Source organism: Rhineura floridana, chromosome 5 (assembly GCF_030035675.1).
Source record: "Rhineura floridana isolate rRhiFlo1 chromosome 5, rRhiFlo1.hap2, whole genome shotgun sequence".
NCBI lineage: Eukaryota > Metazoa > Chordata > Lepidosauria > Squamata > Rhineuridae > Rhineura > Rhineura floridana.
This window is the reverse complement of record NC_084484.1, coordinates 160,463,242-160,477,750: the sequence shown is the minus strand read 5'-3', so window position 1 is coordinate 160,477,750 and position 14,509 is coordinate 160,463,242. Positions and strand designations below refer to the sequence as shown.

The 14,509-nt window shown below is 39.2% G+C and overlaps 1 protein-coding gene across 4 annotated transcripts in view; it reads left to right on the top strand.

Annotated features, from left to right (window-relative positions):
* The window catches only part of CUL5 (cullin 5), a 57,983-nt gene that overhangs the window by 33,460 nt on the left and 10,014 nt on the right, over positions 1–14,509 (top strand). For all 4 annotated transcript variants that reach the window (XM_061628663.1, XM_061628664.1, XM_061628667.1 and 1 more), the window contains 8 exons: positions 2,427–2,557; positions 4,653–4,760; positions 5,662–5,726; positions 7,531–7,663; positions 8,705–8,836; positions 10,521–10,644; positions 10,821–10,996; positions 11,117–11,278. In XM_061628663.1, the coding sequence (XP_061484647.1) occupies positions 2,427–2,557; positions 4,653–4,760; positions 5,662–5,726; positions 7,531–7,663; positions 8,705–8,836; positions 10,521–10,644; positions 10,821–10,996; positions 11,117–11,278 (1,031 nt within the window). The remainder of the gene's footprint in view (positions 1–2,426; positions 2,558–4,652; positions 4,761–5,661; positions 5,727–7,530; positions 7,664–8,704; positions 8,837–10,520; positions 10,645–10,820; positions 10,997–11,116; positions 11,279–14,509) is intronic.

Sequence of the window (14,509 nt, the reverse complement as noted above, 5' to 3'; positions counted from 1 at the left end):
GCCTATAAGGCCCTCAAGTCCAATCCCCTGCTCAGTGCAAGAATCCAACTTAAAGCGTACTATACTAATTCAATCCGGTTTCAGTAGATTTATGTTCTTCAATGAATGTTAATCGTATAGTGCACTTCGCTACCATATTGTATTACTGCATGCTTTTATCTGATCTAAGCAGCCTTGTCAGTCTCTCAGGTTTACTTTAAGCCCTAGGAATGCATCTTTTTGGCAAAGGTTTATGTTAATGACAAGGGATATCATTTTAGGTGGGTTTTTAAAAATCGATTATGATCCATGTGTGGAATTCAGAAGGAAAAAACTGGATAAAAATGTCCTAGTGTGTTTGGTTACATAAAGTTTACCATATAACAGCTATTTGTGTTTTGAAGAATTTGCAATTAGTTCAGAATAGAGGATTTCCACCTCTCATAGTATAAATGTCTGTAGTTGGGCGTGGGAATGCAGAAGGCATCTGACCTTAAAATATGCTTGACTTCTTATCCTGACAACACTTGTTTGGCACTGGTCCAGAGCTAAATATAGCAAACCTTGTATAAGTATAACTTTCATTTCTCAAGGGGAGTGAGACTTCATGGGAGCATGCAATTATTAGAGAAATTGATTAGTGAACTTGGGCTTTTGCAGCAAATTTCACTGCATAGTCCTGTTGCAGTTGGGGAAGACTGGTACATAAAACAACGTCTTCACAGTTCTGCATTTTTCTCGTACTTGGTTTGTAAAGTAAACCTGTGAAGGTTGTCTGCTGGAATTTATTTTTTATTTATAAAATTTATATCCCATCCTTCCTCCCAAAAGGAGCCCAGGGTAGCATTATAAGCATTTGTTGTCTTTTTCAGAATATATTACAGTATCCCTCTGCATCCTGCATTAATTTTTTTAAATGGGATTTGTACTGTGTAAACATCTCAAGTGGTTTATGTAAAATAAGTGGGGCTCGTGTAGATATAATGCTATCTCCCTGCTAACTATAGTCTGTAAATCAGGAGTCAGCTTTGAGGGTGCTTTCCGTCTCTTTCTCTCTCTCCTCCCCCCCCCCCAGTCATTTGTCCTCTTCCCTTCCAGGAGTTAACCATGGTTCTTCTTCATGGTCATTGTGCAGTTCAATATATGGGTTCTGTGCCTGTGCAGAGCCTTATGTTGGAGCTTTCTAGAGCTGGGCTAGTGTTTTCTGCAGGCAGCCCCCCCCCCCATCCCAGCGTATAGACTCAGAGGAGCATGGCTCTTGCTTTCCTGCTCAGTTCCTTTCTACTGCCTCAGTGACAGCATTATTATAGACTTCTTCCCTGCTCATCTTGTCAGAACTTGAGCTGGGCTATTTAAAAACAACTCTCTAATCCTTTTTATTCTTTCTTTTCTATATTTTATTTAACATTTATGCAAAACAAATTATTTTACGTCTTTCCTGGTTGCTGGGGGCCTCGGGGTGCTTTTCTTGCCTCCTCAGGGGCCTTTGTCTTTGAAGGTGGTTCCCTTTCATAGGTGGACTACTTGTGGGAATAAACTACTGCTCACTGATGGCATAATCTATCTGCTGTACTTGAGAAAAGGCCACATGATTGAATGTTGTCACCCTTATCAGCCACTTACTAAGCAAGTGCACTGTAACTGATCCCTGCAACTCAGAGTGCTGTTGTGAAACAAGCTCTGCTTGTGGCTGATGCCGCCTAAGTTCCATGTCTGATGTGATTTTGCTCTACATGCCCACCCTTGTCAATTCTGCCATCTTGGACTGAGCAGTAGCTGACAAACCAACAGTCTCCTCTGGCATGGCCATGAAACTTCCTGAGATTGGAGTGACTTTGCCCCTGATACCTACCTCTTTCTCTACCATGTTGTCCACATAATTGGGGTTGACAGCCTCTGTCCTGTCTCCAAGACTACCCATCACTTTGGCAGCTCCACTAGCACCAAGAATGAAATTGGTGTTGATGAGGCAGACAATGAGGTCCCAGATCAAAGCAGCATTCTTGCTCTTTTCCCCTATCCAGAGCTATATTCCCCCACTTCCTTTCCCAGAGCTGACCATGATTTCATTGTACATGTGTATCATGTTTTTAATGTCTGGATTAAAAGGATCCTGGTTTGCATTAACAATGGTTTGCATGGTGTGTATGTAATGGAAGATCATAGTTAATGCTGGAAAAGAAAGGAGGAAATTAATTCAAGGAGGACTGAACGCTGCTGGCTTCCAATTTGGACACCATGGTTTGCAAGGAGCCAGGCTTAAGCCTGAACATTGTATAATCTCCCATCAGCATTCATAGAATTTCTGTCAGTAGATTGTGAAGTGGAGGGATATTTTGCAATTAGGAGAGCATGAATTGAACATTTTTGTAATTTATATAAAGCTTCCAGATTCCTTGCTACATATGAATTAACTTGATGACTTCTTCAACATTTTGTATCTTCAGAGTTGCATTTAATGTTTTCATTGATGGATAAAGTTCCTAATGGAATAGAGCCTATGTTAAAAGATTTGGAAGAACATATTGTTAGTGCTGGATTAGCAGATATGGTTGCAGCTGCTGAAACTATTACTACTGTAAGTGGGTATTCCTTGTCTTTATCCCTACCCCCCATTTCCATAATTTTCCATAAAAATCAAGAATGTCTTGCAAAACTAGTTCTTGCTTTGATCAGAAGTAGGCATCCACTGTGCTTCCCATCCAGTGTGGGTTGCCTCTTCTTACCACCCAGGAAAAGGCCAGAACACATTACCTGATCTTTGCAGCTAGGTCCGGTATGTTAGACTCCTCCCCACTTCATTCTTTGACTTGTCCAGGAACACAGTCTCTACTAAACCTTAAATTACTGAAATTAATATGTGAAAATACATTTAGAAACCAGCCTGTTTACCAGATATTGTAAGGAAATATTACAATTTCCTTCAGATTATTGGGATTTTAAATTCTCAGGAAATTAAGGCTGCAAGCTTTTACTGTATTGGTATTATTAAGCAATTAAAGCTTTCTATTTTTATTTATTATTTGATTTATATCCCACCCTTCCTCCCAACAGGAGCCCAGGGCGGCAAATTAAAATTTGGTTTCAAAGCCATCAATAGAATTAATAACAAGCTGTATTTTGGGGATGTTAAAGGATCTGCCACCATGCTGGCTGAATAGGTTCCCTGCACCAGATTTAATGGCAGATAATTAATCTGGCTCTGCTTTCTAATTTGCATTCATAGATAGCACATAGTATGCCCCTGAAGATCTGTTCAGATGTAACATGAACGAGCAGTCTCGAGCCTCAGATGTGCACATTCCCTCCCTTTTTTGCAGTCAGTGATTCCCTGCCTCCATTCCTGGTTTCAGGCCAATCATAGCAGTTTCATCCAAACTATGATTAGTGTCAAGCTGAGATCAGAGACGGATTCACCATGCATAAGGGGAAGAGGAGGACTGGGCATGCCAACCCAAGCCTTGTTTAACAGTTGGTTCATGTAATGCTAGTCTATAGTTTGGTATCGTATCTGAACCACTCCTCGAATATGATTTTCTATTTTTAGTAATAGCAGAAACTTCAGGGAGCTGAAATAGTTGGTGGACTGTAAAGTGATCTCTAACTTCTAATGAACTAGGTCTTCCTCCTCTGAAGGAGCAGTTTAGTGGAAGCACCTGGTGCATTTCTCTAGTCAATGAAAAGGGGTAAATCAAAAAGCTGGCAGAGTATCCAGATACCTAAAAATTGTCTGTCAGTGTCTGCTGACACTAAGAAAAAGAGAGAGAGAGAACACCTGGTGTTCCTTTGTTCTAACAGCCCTTGGTACAACCTAAAAATCTACTCTGCGTCTAGCAGAGACTAATCTAATCTAAATTCATCTAACATTTAATGCACCCCATCTTAAAACTGTTACAAAGTATAGACATTTGGGTAACAACATACCCAGCTTCCTTCCCATCCTAGTTTTATTTTTCTTAACAAACTAGCCTGAAAAAAGTTGTGGAAACTCCAAAGCTTGCTTAATATGTTGTGACATTTTAGTTGGTCCTAGCAAAAGGATTGGGCTGCTGTGGCTTTTAGATTTTTGACATTAACCAGCTCTCCCATCTTAAAGGAGGATATGGAGCCATTTGCAAACCTGAGTTAAGAGGGACTCTGGCTAATGTTGACCAAGTTTAATTTTGGTGCAGATGCAATGCCGCACTCATAAAAGCTTATTTGAATTGAATACCTTGTATATAACGTTGCTTTAATTATATCATGGTGGACATAGAAATGGAAGGGTTAGATTTTCTTTGGAAGGGGAGCAAATGTGTATTCTAAGGGTGTCTCTCACAGACTGTGGTTTCTGGGAGCCAGTGTTAACATCAGTTTTGCCTGTATCTGAATTGAATGTTTCTGTAGAATACAGATTCTTCTAAGAAATGCACTTTTAGTGGAAAGAAGATAATTCAGTCAACTTTTTATAAATTGTTTGAACTTAAAATTGGTAACTTGCTTCAAAAAATCTAGCAAAAGTTATCTATTCTGAGCACAGTACCCTCCCTTTAAGTTTTATGTTAGGATTTAAAAAATATGTAATTCACAGAAAATCAGTATAGTTTACCAGTGCCACTGATTAATAGTCACATGCTATTTTTTCTCACAGATTGGCTTTTTATTTTTTGTTGCTTTGCTTCTTCAATTTTTAGGATTCTGAAAAGTATGTAGAACAATTGCTCACATTATTTAATCGATTTAGCAAGCTGGTTAAAGAAGCTTTTCAAGATGACCCAAGATTTCTCACTGCCAGAGATAAGGTATGATGTTTATAAATTAAATTGACCTTTATTTCAGTTTTTGATACTGTTTAAAATACAATACCATGTTTCATGATGCCAAGTCTACAAACTGTCGTTGATGCTTATGGAATTTGCATGATGTAAATAAAAAAGTATAACAGCTAGGCGTTTGACTGTCATTTTAAGAGTTCTATATATTGAGGTATATTAAGATAATTGCAAGATTTCTATCATACATTAGTTACTGTCACAGTTGTTCATGCAAAAGTATGAATAGTTTCATTATTTCAGTTGGAGGCGTAGGATGCTCACAGAAATAGTAGCAAATTGAAGATCCTAATACTATAAAATCCTTATAAAATGATGAGAAATACCACTACCACCACATATGGTGATATAGTAATACTAGGTATGTTACAGATATGATATTACTAGGCTATTGAAGGCAAGCATCAAAACTGTTACGCTTTTATTAACGGTTTAGCTGGTTTAAGCGTCATGCTGGGCTAATCTGGGAATGCCCTGCAGGCTTGTACAACCTCCCCTCCACCCACCCACCATGCACACTTCTTCCCTACCTTTGCTGGTTAGCGACAACCAGGATGTCTGAAGCACTGTTTCCAGCTCCCACTAATTTTAGTTAACTTGCTGCTTACCATGAAAACTCTATTCATAGGGTTGCCATAAGTCAGGATTGACTTGAAGGCAGTCCGTTTCCATTTTTCAAACTTAAGTCCATGATGGGAGGGAAGAACACATAAACCTTCAAAGCACTTCCAGGGACCAAACTATGGTTTGTCACTTAGTACTGCGTCATGTCTGAACTGGGCCTTTCTAAAGGAAAGCTGAAGATCTTAAATTGTGTGTTTTGGAATCTGTTAGTGTGTTGAACTGAGTGAATTCTTTCATTTTATTTTAGGCATATAAAGCAGTTGTTAATGATGCCACAATATTTAAACTTGAATTACCATTGAAACAGAAGGGGTAAGTTGTTTGAATGCTATCTTGAATCTAAATATGTTTGAACTTGATTATAAGTTCATTATATTTTGAATTGATAATTAGCTCTTGTATAGAACCCTTGTCTTTTAAAATACTTAGTCTTTTCTTTTGCTTTCTAGTTTGAGCCATTCCGAACACTTGGGGTAAATATCAGTGCATTGAAACTTTATTTATTTATTACATTTATACCCTGCCATTCTTTTCATGATTGAAACCCAAGGCGGCTTACATATGGTTTCCGGCAGTCTCCCATCCAGGCACTGACCAGACCTGACCCTGCTTAACTTCAGCAGGGAGCTGGCCTTATGTGCCTTCAGGCCATAGCCTGGGACATATGCAAAATAACAAAACAAATTAAGTAAATGAAATATAATTTCAAACTTCGCTATTAAATTGGCTGTCTGTCCAAAAAAACCCAGCCAAAGTAGAGAAAGCTGTCTTTTTTTTTCTTTTGCAAGCTGGTTAGGCTTTACGTTTCCTTGGAAACATAATTCCACTATTGTAATTTAAGCCTCTGAGAATCCTTATCTACATTATGATGTTCTATGAATTTGTAGAACCATTCTACAGATCTTAAGAGGTGGTCTGTTGTTGTTTTTTAACATATGTGTTTGAATTCAGTTGAATAGCTTGCCTCATTTTAAAAGTTTGAGGGGTATTTAAATCAATGTACATTTGAACTGGTGAACTTGCAGTTTCATTCTGAGAGCGCTTGGGAAGTCACAAGTTCAAGTCTTGTTGAACAGTTTTAAGCAAGCCACTATCATTCAGCCCAAGTGGAAATGATTATACTTATTTACCTTAAAGGATGGTTTGTAAGAATCACTTAGATGGTGCATGAAGTGTTTTAAACACTCTACATTTACAACAATAACAATGACAGCAATGATAAATATTATTCCAATTAAAATATAATGAAAAACAGAACTGTTTTACAACTCCAGACCTTTTCTGGCTTAACCCAAGCTCCCAAAGTCAGCACTGATAAGGACAGTGGTAAGTGCCCATATTTCCTGGTTTCAGGGTCTGCCACTGCCACAGAGTCAGTCTCACCAGAATCCACCTTCAGTAAGTCTCCCTTACAGGTGGGGAACTTCTGGCCCGCAGGCCTAATTAGGCCCCTCAGACCTCAGAGGTTGCCTTACCAGGCTGCTTTGGACAAACCATGCCCACCTTTCCCTGCCTGACATTGTATATTCAACCCATTATGAAGAGATATGTGTAAGTGTCAAATTGCTGGAAATCGTAATGTCACATTGTGTTTATATTACTTGGAACAAATAAAAGTATGGAATCCTTTCACTACAGTTGACACTGTCTAAATCTAGAAGCTGAAAGAGGCCACCTTCAGCAGAGTTCTATAAGAGTCCTTACCTTGTGGTGCTTTTCTGTATATACTCTCTGTTTTAACTACTGCTAGTTCATTTATTTGGAGGCTTAGGGTTTAAGTCGCACAGCTTGTGGTGATGTAATGTTAGGAGGAGCTGTTTGTCCTGTCAATTCTTTTGGACTCCCATGCAAGCATTCATCTCCCATATGTATTGCACTGACTTTTTGTGGCTTTCTGAGTGCAATTCCTTTTGCTAAGTCATTTGCACAAATTACTATTTTCAGTTCTAATTACATCTGTGAAAAGAAGCAAGTGGAGCTTAAGCAATGTGTGAAAATGTTTGCTCTTTTTATTGAGGGGTTTCTTCCCTTAATTGGCAATAGCCTGAGTTGGTATAATGGTGTAAATTAGCATTGGAAGTTGCTCTGTATAAGATTACTTCTTATGTTTGTTTAGCGTTGGACTAAAAACACAGCCGGAGTCCAAGTGCCCGGAGCTGCTTGCAAATTATTGTGATATGTTGTTAAGAAAAACACCGCTAAGCAAAAAACTCACCTCTGAAGAAATTGAAGCAAAGCTTAAAGAAGTGGTATGTCTTTGTGCTCGTTCTAGTTTTCATCTGAGAAAAATAAATGCAGTTATGACACCCTCCCCCCCCCAGAAAGTATTTTCACCATCCTGCCTTCAAGAAACAGAGGGACACTATTATATAAATAAGACTGGATTAACAGGAAGGGCATCAAAGTTCAGTGCCACAATAATTCAGTCCTTAATCTAGCTGCTGACTGAGGGCAGAATGGTACAGAGTGGCAGTTCACTGTTTTGCACAATTAAGTCTGATTTCTTAATCCACCTGACAGTAGCAGGCTCTTTATTTCGTATTGTTTCAGTTAGCTGCCTTGGGTTTCAGGCCCTTTCACAAAATCTTTCATGCGGTATATGCATGAAGGGGTTAAGTGTGCTGAAAGTGTGTGGGATTGTGCCTTTAGCTCTGCCCCTGTACATTAGTACGGGCATCTGAGGTAAGGAAGCCTTTGCACATAGATCTCCACATGTTGGGGCTTTCCTGGAACATAAAATTCTGATCTTGCCAGGTGTCAAGACTCAGGGAAGCTTCTGCAAGTGAAGGTTCATGCAGAAAAGCATCCCTCCCTCCAGTGTCAATGCTAACATGTGGGCAGCGGGGCTAGAAGGAGCTGCGAGTTTTTAAAATATGACTCCTACAGCCCCTCTCAACACCCTTTGCCCCTTCACGTGAGTCATGTGAGAAGTGGGCTAGAGAGTTCCCGTAGATACAGTTGTGTTCAAGTCCTGACAAATTTAAGTACTGTGTATTACACACTAAAATCTGAATACTATTGTATAGTGAGTTAGATATTGCTGTGATCAAAAGGAGAAGATACAGAAGGTTTCAAATAAAAGTGAAATGATGTGTTATTAAAATACTTTTGTTCCTCAGTGATGGCTAGACGAGGAACATGATGATGTATGTAGTGGTTTCATAGAGCATGACTGCACCTAGAGACATGAATGTGGGAGCGTGAGCGGTACCATCTTCTGGCTCTGCTCTGCAGTGACAATAGATGTTAATAGCAACCCCTAAAACTCGTCTAATGCTTTTTAAAAACAGCTATTGGTACTCAAGTATGTGCAGAACAAAGATGTTTTCATGAGATACCACAAAGCTCATTTAACAAGACGTCTTATATTGGATATATCAGCGGATAGTGAAATAGAAGAGAATATGGTGGAATGGCTGAGAGTAAGTATATCAAATCTTTTTTGTTCTGTTATTCCTCAAAAATTGTCAGTTAAAATGCTCAAATTATTAATATTTTAATCATAAGGTATTGAAGACCTACTTGTTAAGATCTTTCCAACACTCTGCAAATTGGTTTTGTGATGTGAAAGGCCTATTATAAAAAGGATATTTGTTTAAAATTGAATATATAAAAACTTTAAAATATTGCAAATTAGTAATAGCTCTCTTTCATAAGACTATAAAACAATATCTTGCAGGATAAGCCATGGAATTTATAATTTACGTAGATTAAGATCCTTATAATGATATAGTGGCCAATTGGTAGCCCTTATGTTAGCGCCAGCCTCTGCCATTCCTCCCCATGCCAGACTGCATGTGAGGCATTGCAGAGCCCCCTTTTCCAGGCATGACCATCTCATATGAGAAAGTTTGTTTTCCTCTCTGCCTCAAGAAGCTACTAGGCACCCCTTTCTTCAGTAAATGAGTTGTTATCCTGGAACTTTTTTGGCTGATGCAGAACATTTTTGGTCAAGCTGTCTGGAGGTCTACAGGATTATTCATTCCCTGAAGGAAGAAATACCTGCTTACATCATGAGGCTGAGGAGGCAAACTCTGTTTCTGGCCAAGCTAGTTATAGGCAAAAAATTATACCATGGTTGTTTCCAGTCCCAAGAAACTTGGTGGAGGAGAAAACTAGCAAGAAGCTGATTTTTATATTGTTATGCAGGTAACATAACCAAAATTTTCAGACTCACTGTATTAGATGTACAGAGTTGATCATTGAGCACTGCCAAGTGTGGTATCTACTAAGGCATACTATCTGGTGGTTGCCATACCCACATGTACATCTAGACACATGCTACTTCATCCCATAAGAGACCTGCTGGCTTCCCATATCTGAAAGGCCCATGTACCTGTTAAGCACCTGTGTGTGTGTCTGTGTGTGTGCCTACGCTCTTATTGTCTACAGGTTATACCTTTTGTATTAATTACACTTGAAAAATAGAAGGCTACTGATTTTTTTAATTCATAATTTTTTGGTTTTTCAAATGTTGCTGTAACAATACAAATAACAAGCATGAACAATAAAGGGGGGGAACAGAGCAGCTAAACATGTCACGCCATAATACCATAAAGGAAATCAGACATATGTTTTTAAAAAGAGAGAAAAGAAAGAAAAAAGGAATAAAAACAAATAAATAAATCAGGGGTGAAGGAGTTGGATAGAGAAGGGGTAGGGATAGAAGGGAATAGGCTCCGGCAGAGCCCACATGATGTATTTATCATGGAAACAGCTCCAAGTAAGAGTCCCAGATCTCAGGGTATTTATGTTCTTTGTGCCTCCGAGTAAAAATAGCTCTTTCATACGCCACAAGAGAAGAAAGGTCCTCTGACCTCTGAGCAATCGGAGGAGCCATTTGATTCTTCCAATGTATTGTAAGACCAGTCGCTTGGACACTAATAAAGCACGCAGGGTCTGCTACAGTATCAGTCTGTCACATTCCAGGACATTGGGATATAATGAAGTATACTATGAACATATGAAAATTTTAGAGACGTTAATAGGACTAGGTTAAAGTGAGTAAGGACTTCTGCCCAAAATAGGAGGCTAGTGTGTAGTGTGCAACCTTTTCCCTCTAAGATCCTGTTGTACCTACATTTAATTTGCCATCTCTTTATGCAGGAAGTTGGTATGCCAGCAGATTATGTCAATAAATTGGCAAGAATGTTCCAGGATATCAAAGTATCTGAAGATTTGAACCAGGCTTTCAAGGAAATGCACAAAAATAATAAGCTGGCACTACCAGGTACTCTTGTTTTCTCATGTTACATAGAGCCAAGCTGTTTCCTTAACTCCAGCATGAAAATAGGCTGCTAGTTTATCTTGTGCTAACTTATCAAAGCTGTTTTGCTATAATCTAGGTGTAACTTACATTCTGATTCACTGTTTCAGTATTGTCTGGGTGTTTGCTTTTTTGTACAGCTGATTCTGTGAATATCAAAATTTTGAATGCTGGGGCTTGGTCCAGAAGTTCTGAAAAGGTTTTTGTATCTCTGCCCACGGAATTAGAAGATCTCATCCCTGAGGTAGAAGAGTTCTACAAAAAGAACCACAGCGGCAGGAAGCTTCACTGGCATCACCTTATGTCCAATGGAATTGTATGTATGCATGTGCCAGTCATTTTAGTTTAGTTTCTATATATATACTTGGTCTTGTTGGACTGGAAATGGGTCTGTACTTAAGTAAAATTGATGGGGAATTTTTGGTCACATTAACAGATAACTTTTAAGAATGAAGTTGGCCAGTATGACTTGGAGGTAACAACATTTCAGCTGGCTGTGCTTTTTGCATGGAACCAAAGACCCCGAGAGAAGATCAGCTTTGAAAATCTTAAACTGGCAACAGAACTCCCTGATGCTGAGCTTAGGAGAACTTTGTGGGTATGTTTCCAACTCTTTAACATACATTATTTATAGGCTCATGAGACAAGTCTGAGTGTTGGATAGAGAATTTTGAAACAAAGCACAATTTTAATCCTTTGGATAAGAATGAATAATTTTTTCAAAAAAATATTTAACACAGATGTGGTTGTGGAGGGTAATTATTGTTATATTTTCTTGGAAATTGGTATGATAGTCTTAACTTCACTTTTAATCAAGTTAAATATATTTATTATGTTCCTCCATTAAGGATATACATCTTTCTTAGGTGGCTGACAGGTAAAAACAAAATACATTAATAAATCACAATAAAGCTAATCTCAAAACAGTGCTGTTGGTGTCTGTAGGCTCTGTGATGGGACAGAATAGTCCAGCTAGTGCAGCTGAGATCAACGGTTGCCTCCCTCCCTCTCCTGTTTACTTACCACTGTGCTATTGGTCTATCGTTAATGGGGAGTTGAGAGAGCATACTGCATTTGTGAATGTTGTTAAACTTTAAGAATTACCATACGTCTAGTTATATTGCCTTTTTGTGCTTAGAATTACTGATGGTGATTCACATGTCTTTGTCCAAAGCAGCTAGTAGCTAAACAAGATTAGAAATTGCAAAGTAATGTTGGCTCTGTAATGTTGGAGATGGACTTTTCTTCAGGGTTTTTTTTTGTGTGTGTATGGAATCTTATGATTGCTTTTGTAATCATGGTTCAAGAAAAAGTAAGTTCAGATATACAGATCTCATCTACTTTTCACATTCACTCTGATTTTAATTCTCTTTTCTTTGATTAATTTCTTCAAGTTGGGTATGTAGAAGCTAACTTTTCTAACTCTTTTCTAAACACTATACAGTGTTTTTCACTCCATATTGAAAATGGTTGCATTAGGTAATCTGTTGGGATGAGAGAATGAAAAACCCTCATTTCATCAAGAGTATTCTCTGTAAGGCATTTCACATAAAATCTTCTTGAGACGTTTTAAAAAGGCTTATCAATATTAGATTCATAACTTACAAATCTGCTTCTAAAATATTTAGAGCATGTTTTTTATTGAACATAGGAAGCTTATCCATCTAGCCAATTTCTGTGCTCTGTGGCTATCTAGATTTTCCTGTCACCTCATCTGATCTTTTTAACTGGAGATGCTAGGGATTGAACCTTTGAGCTTCTGAATATAAAGCATGTGCTATACCACTGTCATTGCTTCACAATACCTTGCTTATACTTGCAAAATATTGAAGCAGTTTTCAGTAGTCAGATAAATTATTGCAGTGTTTTTTTCATTCAAGAAGGTGACATTCAGTTAGGATTGATTCCTCCCAAACTGGGCAGTTGTATATCCCGCAAAGTGATTCATAGAAAAAGCTTTCTAATTTCCTAGTTGTTATGTGCCTTCAAGTCGATTATGACTTATGGCAACCCTATGAATCGGTGACCTCTAATAGCACCTGTCATGAACCACCCTGTTCAGATCTTGTTAGTTCAGGTCTGTGGCTTCCTAGTTTATGCAATCAATCCATCTCTTGTTTGGCCTTCCTCTTTTTCTACTCCTTTCTGTTTTTTCCCAGCATTATTGTCTTTTCTAGTGAATCATGTCATTATGTGTCCAAAGTATGATAACCTCAGTTTCATCATTTTAGATTCTAGTGATAGTTCTTGTTTAATTGGTTCTAACACCCAATTATTGGTCTTTTTCTCAGTCCATGATATGCGCAAAGCTCTCCTCCAACACCACATTTCAGATGAGTTGATTTGTCTCTTACCTGCTTTTTTCACTGTCCAACTTTCACATCCATACATAGAGATTGGGAATACCATGGTCTGAATGATCCTGACTTTAGTGTTCAATAATACAGTAGGGCCCCCGCTTTTTGTGCCCTGCTTTTTGGCGTTCCGCTAATATGGTGGCTCCAGCGGGGTGATCAGCTGTAGTGCGCGATCAGCTGTAGCGCAGGGAGCTCCTGTGCTACAGCTGATCGCTGTCAGCTGGAGTGCGGCGGCTGGAGCTCCTGTGCTACAGCTGATCGCTGTCAGCTAGAGTGCGGCGGCTGAAATACAGTAGGGCCCCACTTTCTGGCAGTTTTTGCTTTTCGGCGGAGGCCTGGAATGTAACCTGCCGTATGAGTGGGGCCCTACTATACAACTTTGCATTTGAGGACCTTTTCTAGTTCTCTCATAGCTGCCCTTCCCACTCCTAGCTTTCTTCTGATTTCTTAACTATTGTCTCCATTTTGGTTAATGACTGTGCTAAGGTATTGATAATCCTTGATTATCTAATTTACTTAAGTGTGCTGAAACATTCAACATGTTTGAGTGAAATGTCATTTTTTGCCCACCCTGCTTATACACCATACAGATATCCTAATGGCAACAGACCTTTCATTGTTACTTTGTAAACCTTTTGTTTCACAATACAGGAGGGCCCCACTTTTCGGTGCCCCACTTTTTAGCGTTCTGTTAATATGGTGGCACCAGCGGGGCGATCAGCTGTAGCGCGGGGAGCTTCAGCCGCCACTCTCCAGCTGACACCGATCAGCTGTAGTGTGGGGAGCTTGTGCGCTACAGCTGATCGCTGTCAGCTGGAGTGCGGCAGCTGGAATACAGTAGGGCCCCACTTTCCGGCAGTTTCGCTTTTTGGTGGGGGCCTGGAACATAACCTGCTGTATGAGTGGGGCCCTACTGTATCCCAAAGTTACAAAAAAAAGTTTTATCCAATGGCAGTAAGGGAGGGAAGCAATTTTTTGGTGATTTTCTCTGTTTTTGTATCCCCCCTCCCCGGATCACTCCTAAATCTGCTCCAGAGGGTTGGGGGGACCTCCAGAGTAGACTTAGGGGCTGTAGAAGAGGGAGGGGAAATCATTCCCTAAACCTGCTTCCCTCCCTGTTTCAGTGACAGAAGCAAATCTTACTGGAAGTTTTATCAGCTGAGTAGCATAGTTGGATAAAACCCATACGTTTTAAATAACTGTTTGGTGCAAGAATGAGTCTTCCACTTTCCATCTTCTTTTTCCTAAGGGTATTGTTAAAGAATTAAGGACAACTGTATTAATAGTATTTCCAGTTTTTTGTAGTTAACATTTGCTTTGCATGTTATGGAAATATGTATAAGGAGGGTTCCATCTTTACTCAGCGCATAGTTAAACTATGGAATTTGCTCCCACAAGATGCAGTAATGGCCACCAGCTTGGATGGCTTTAAAAGAAGATTAGACAAATTCATGGAGGACAGGGCTATCAAT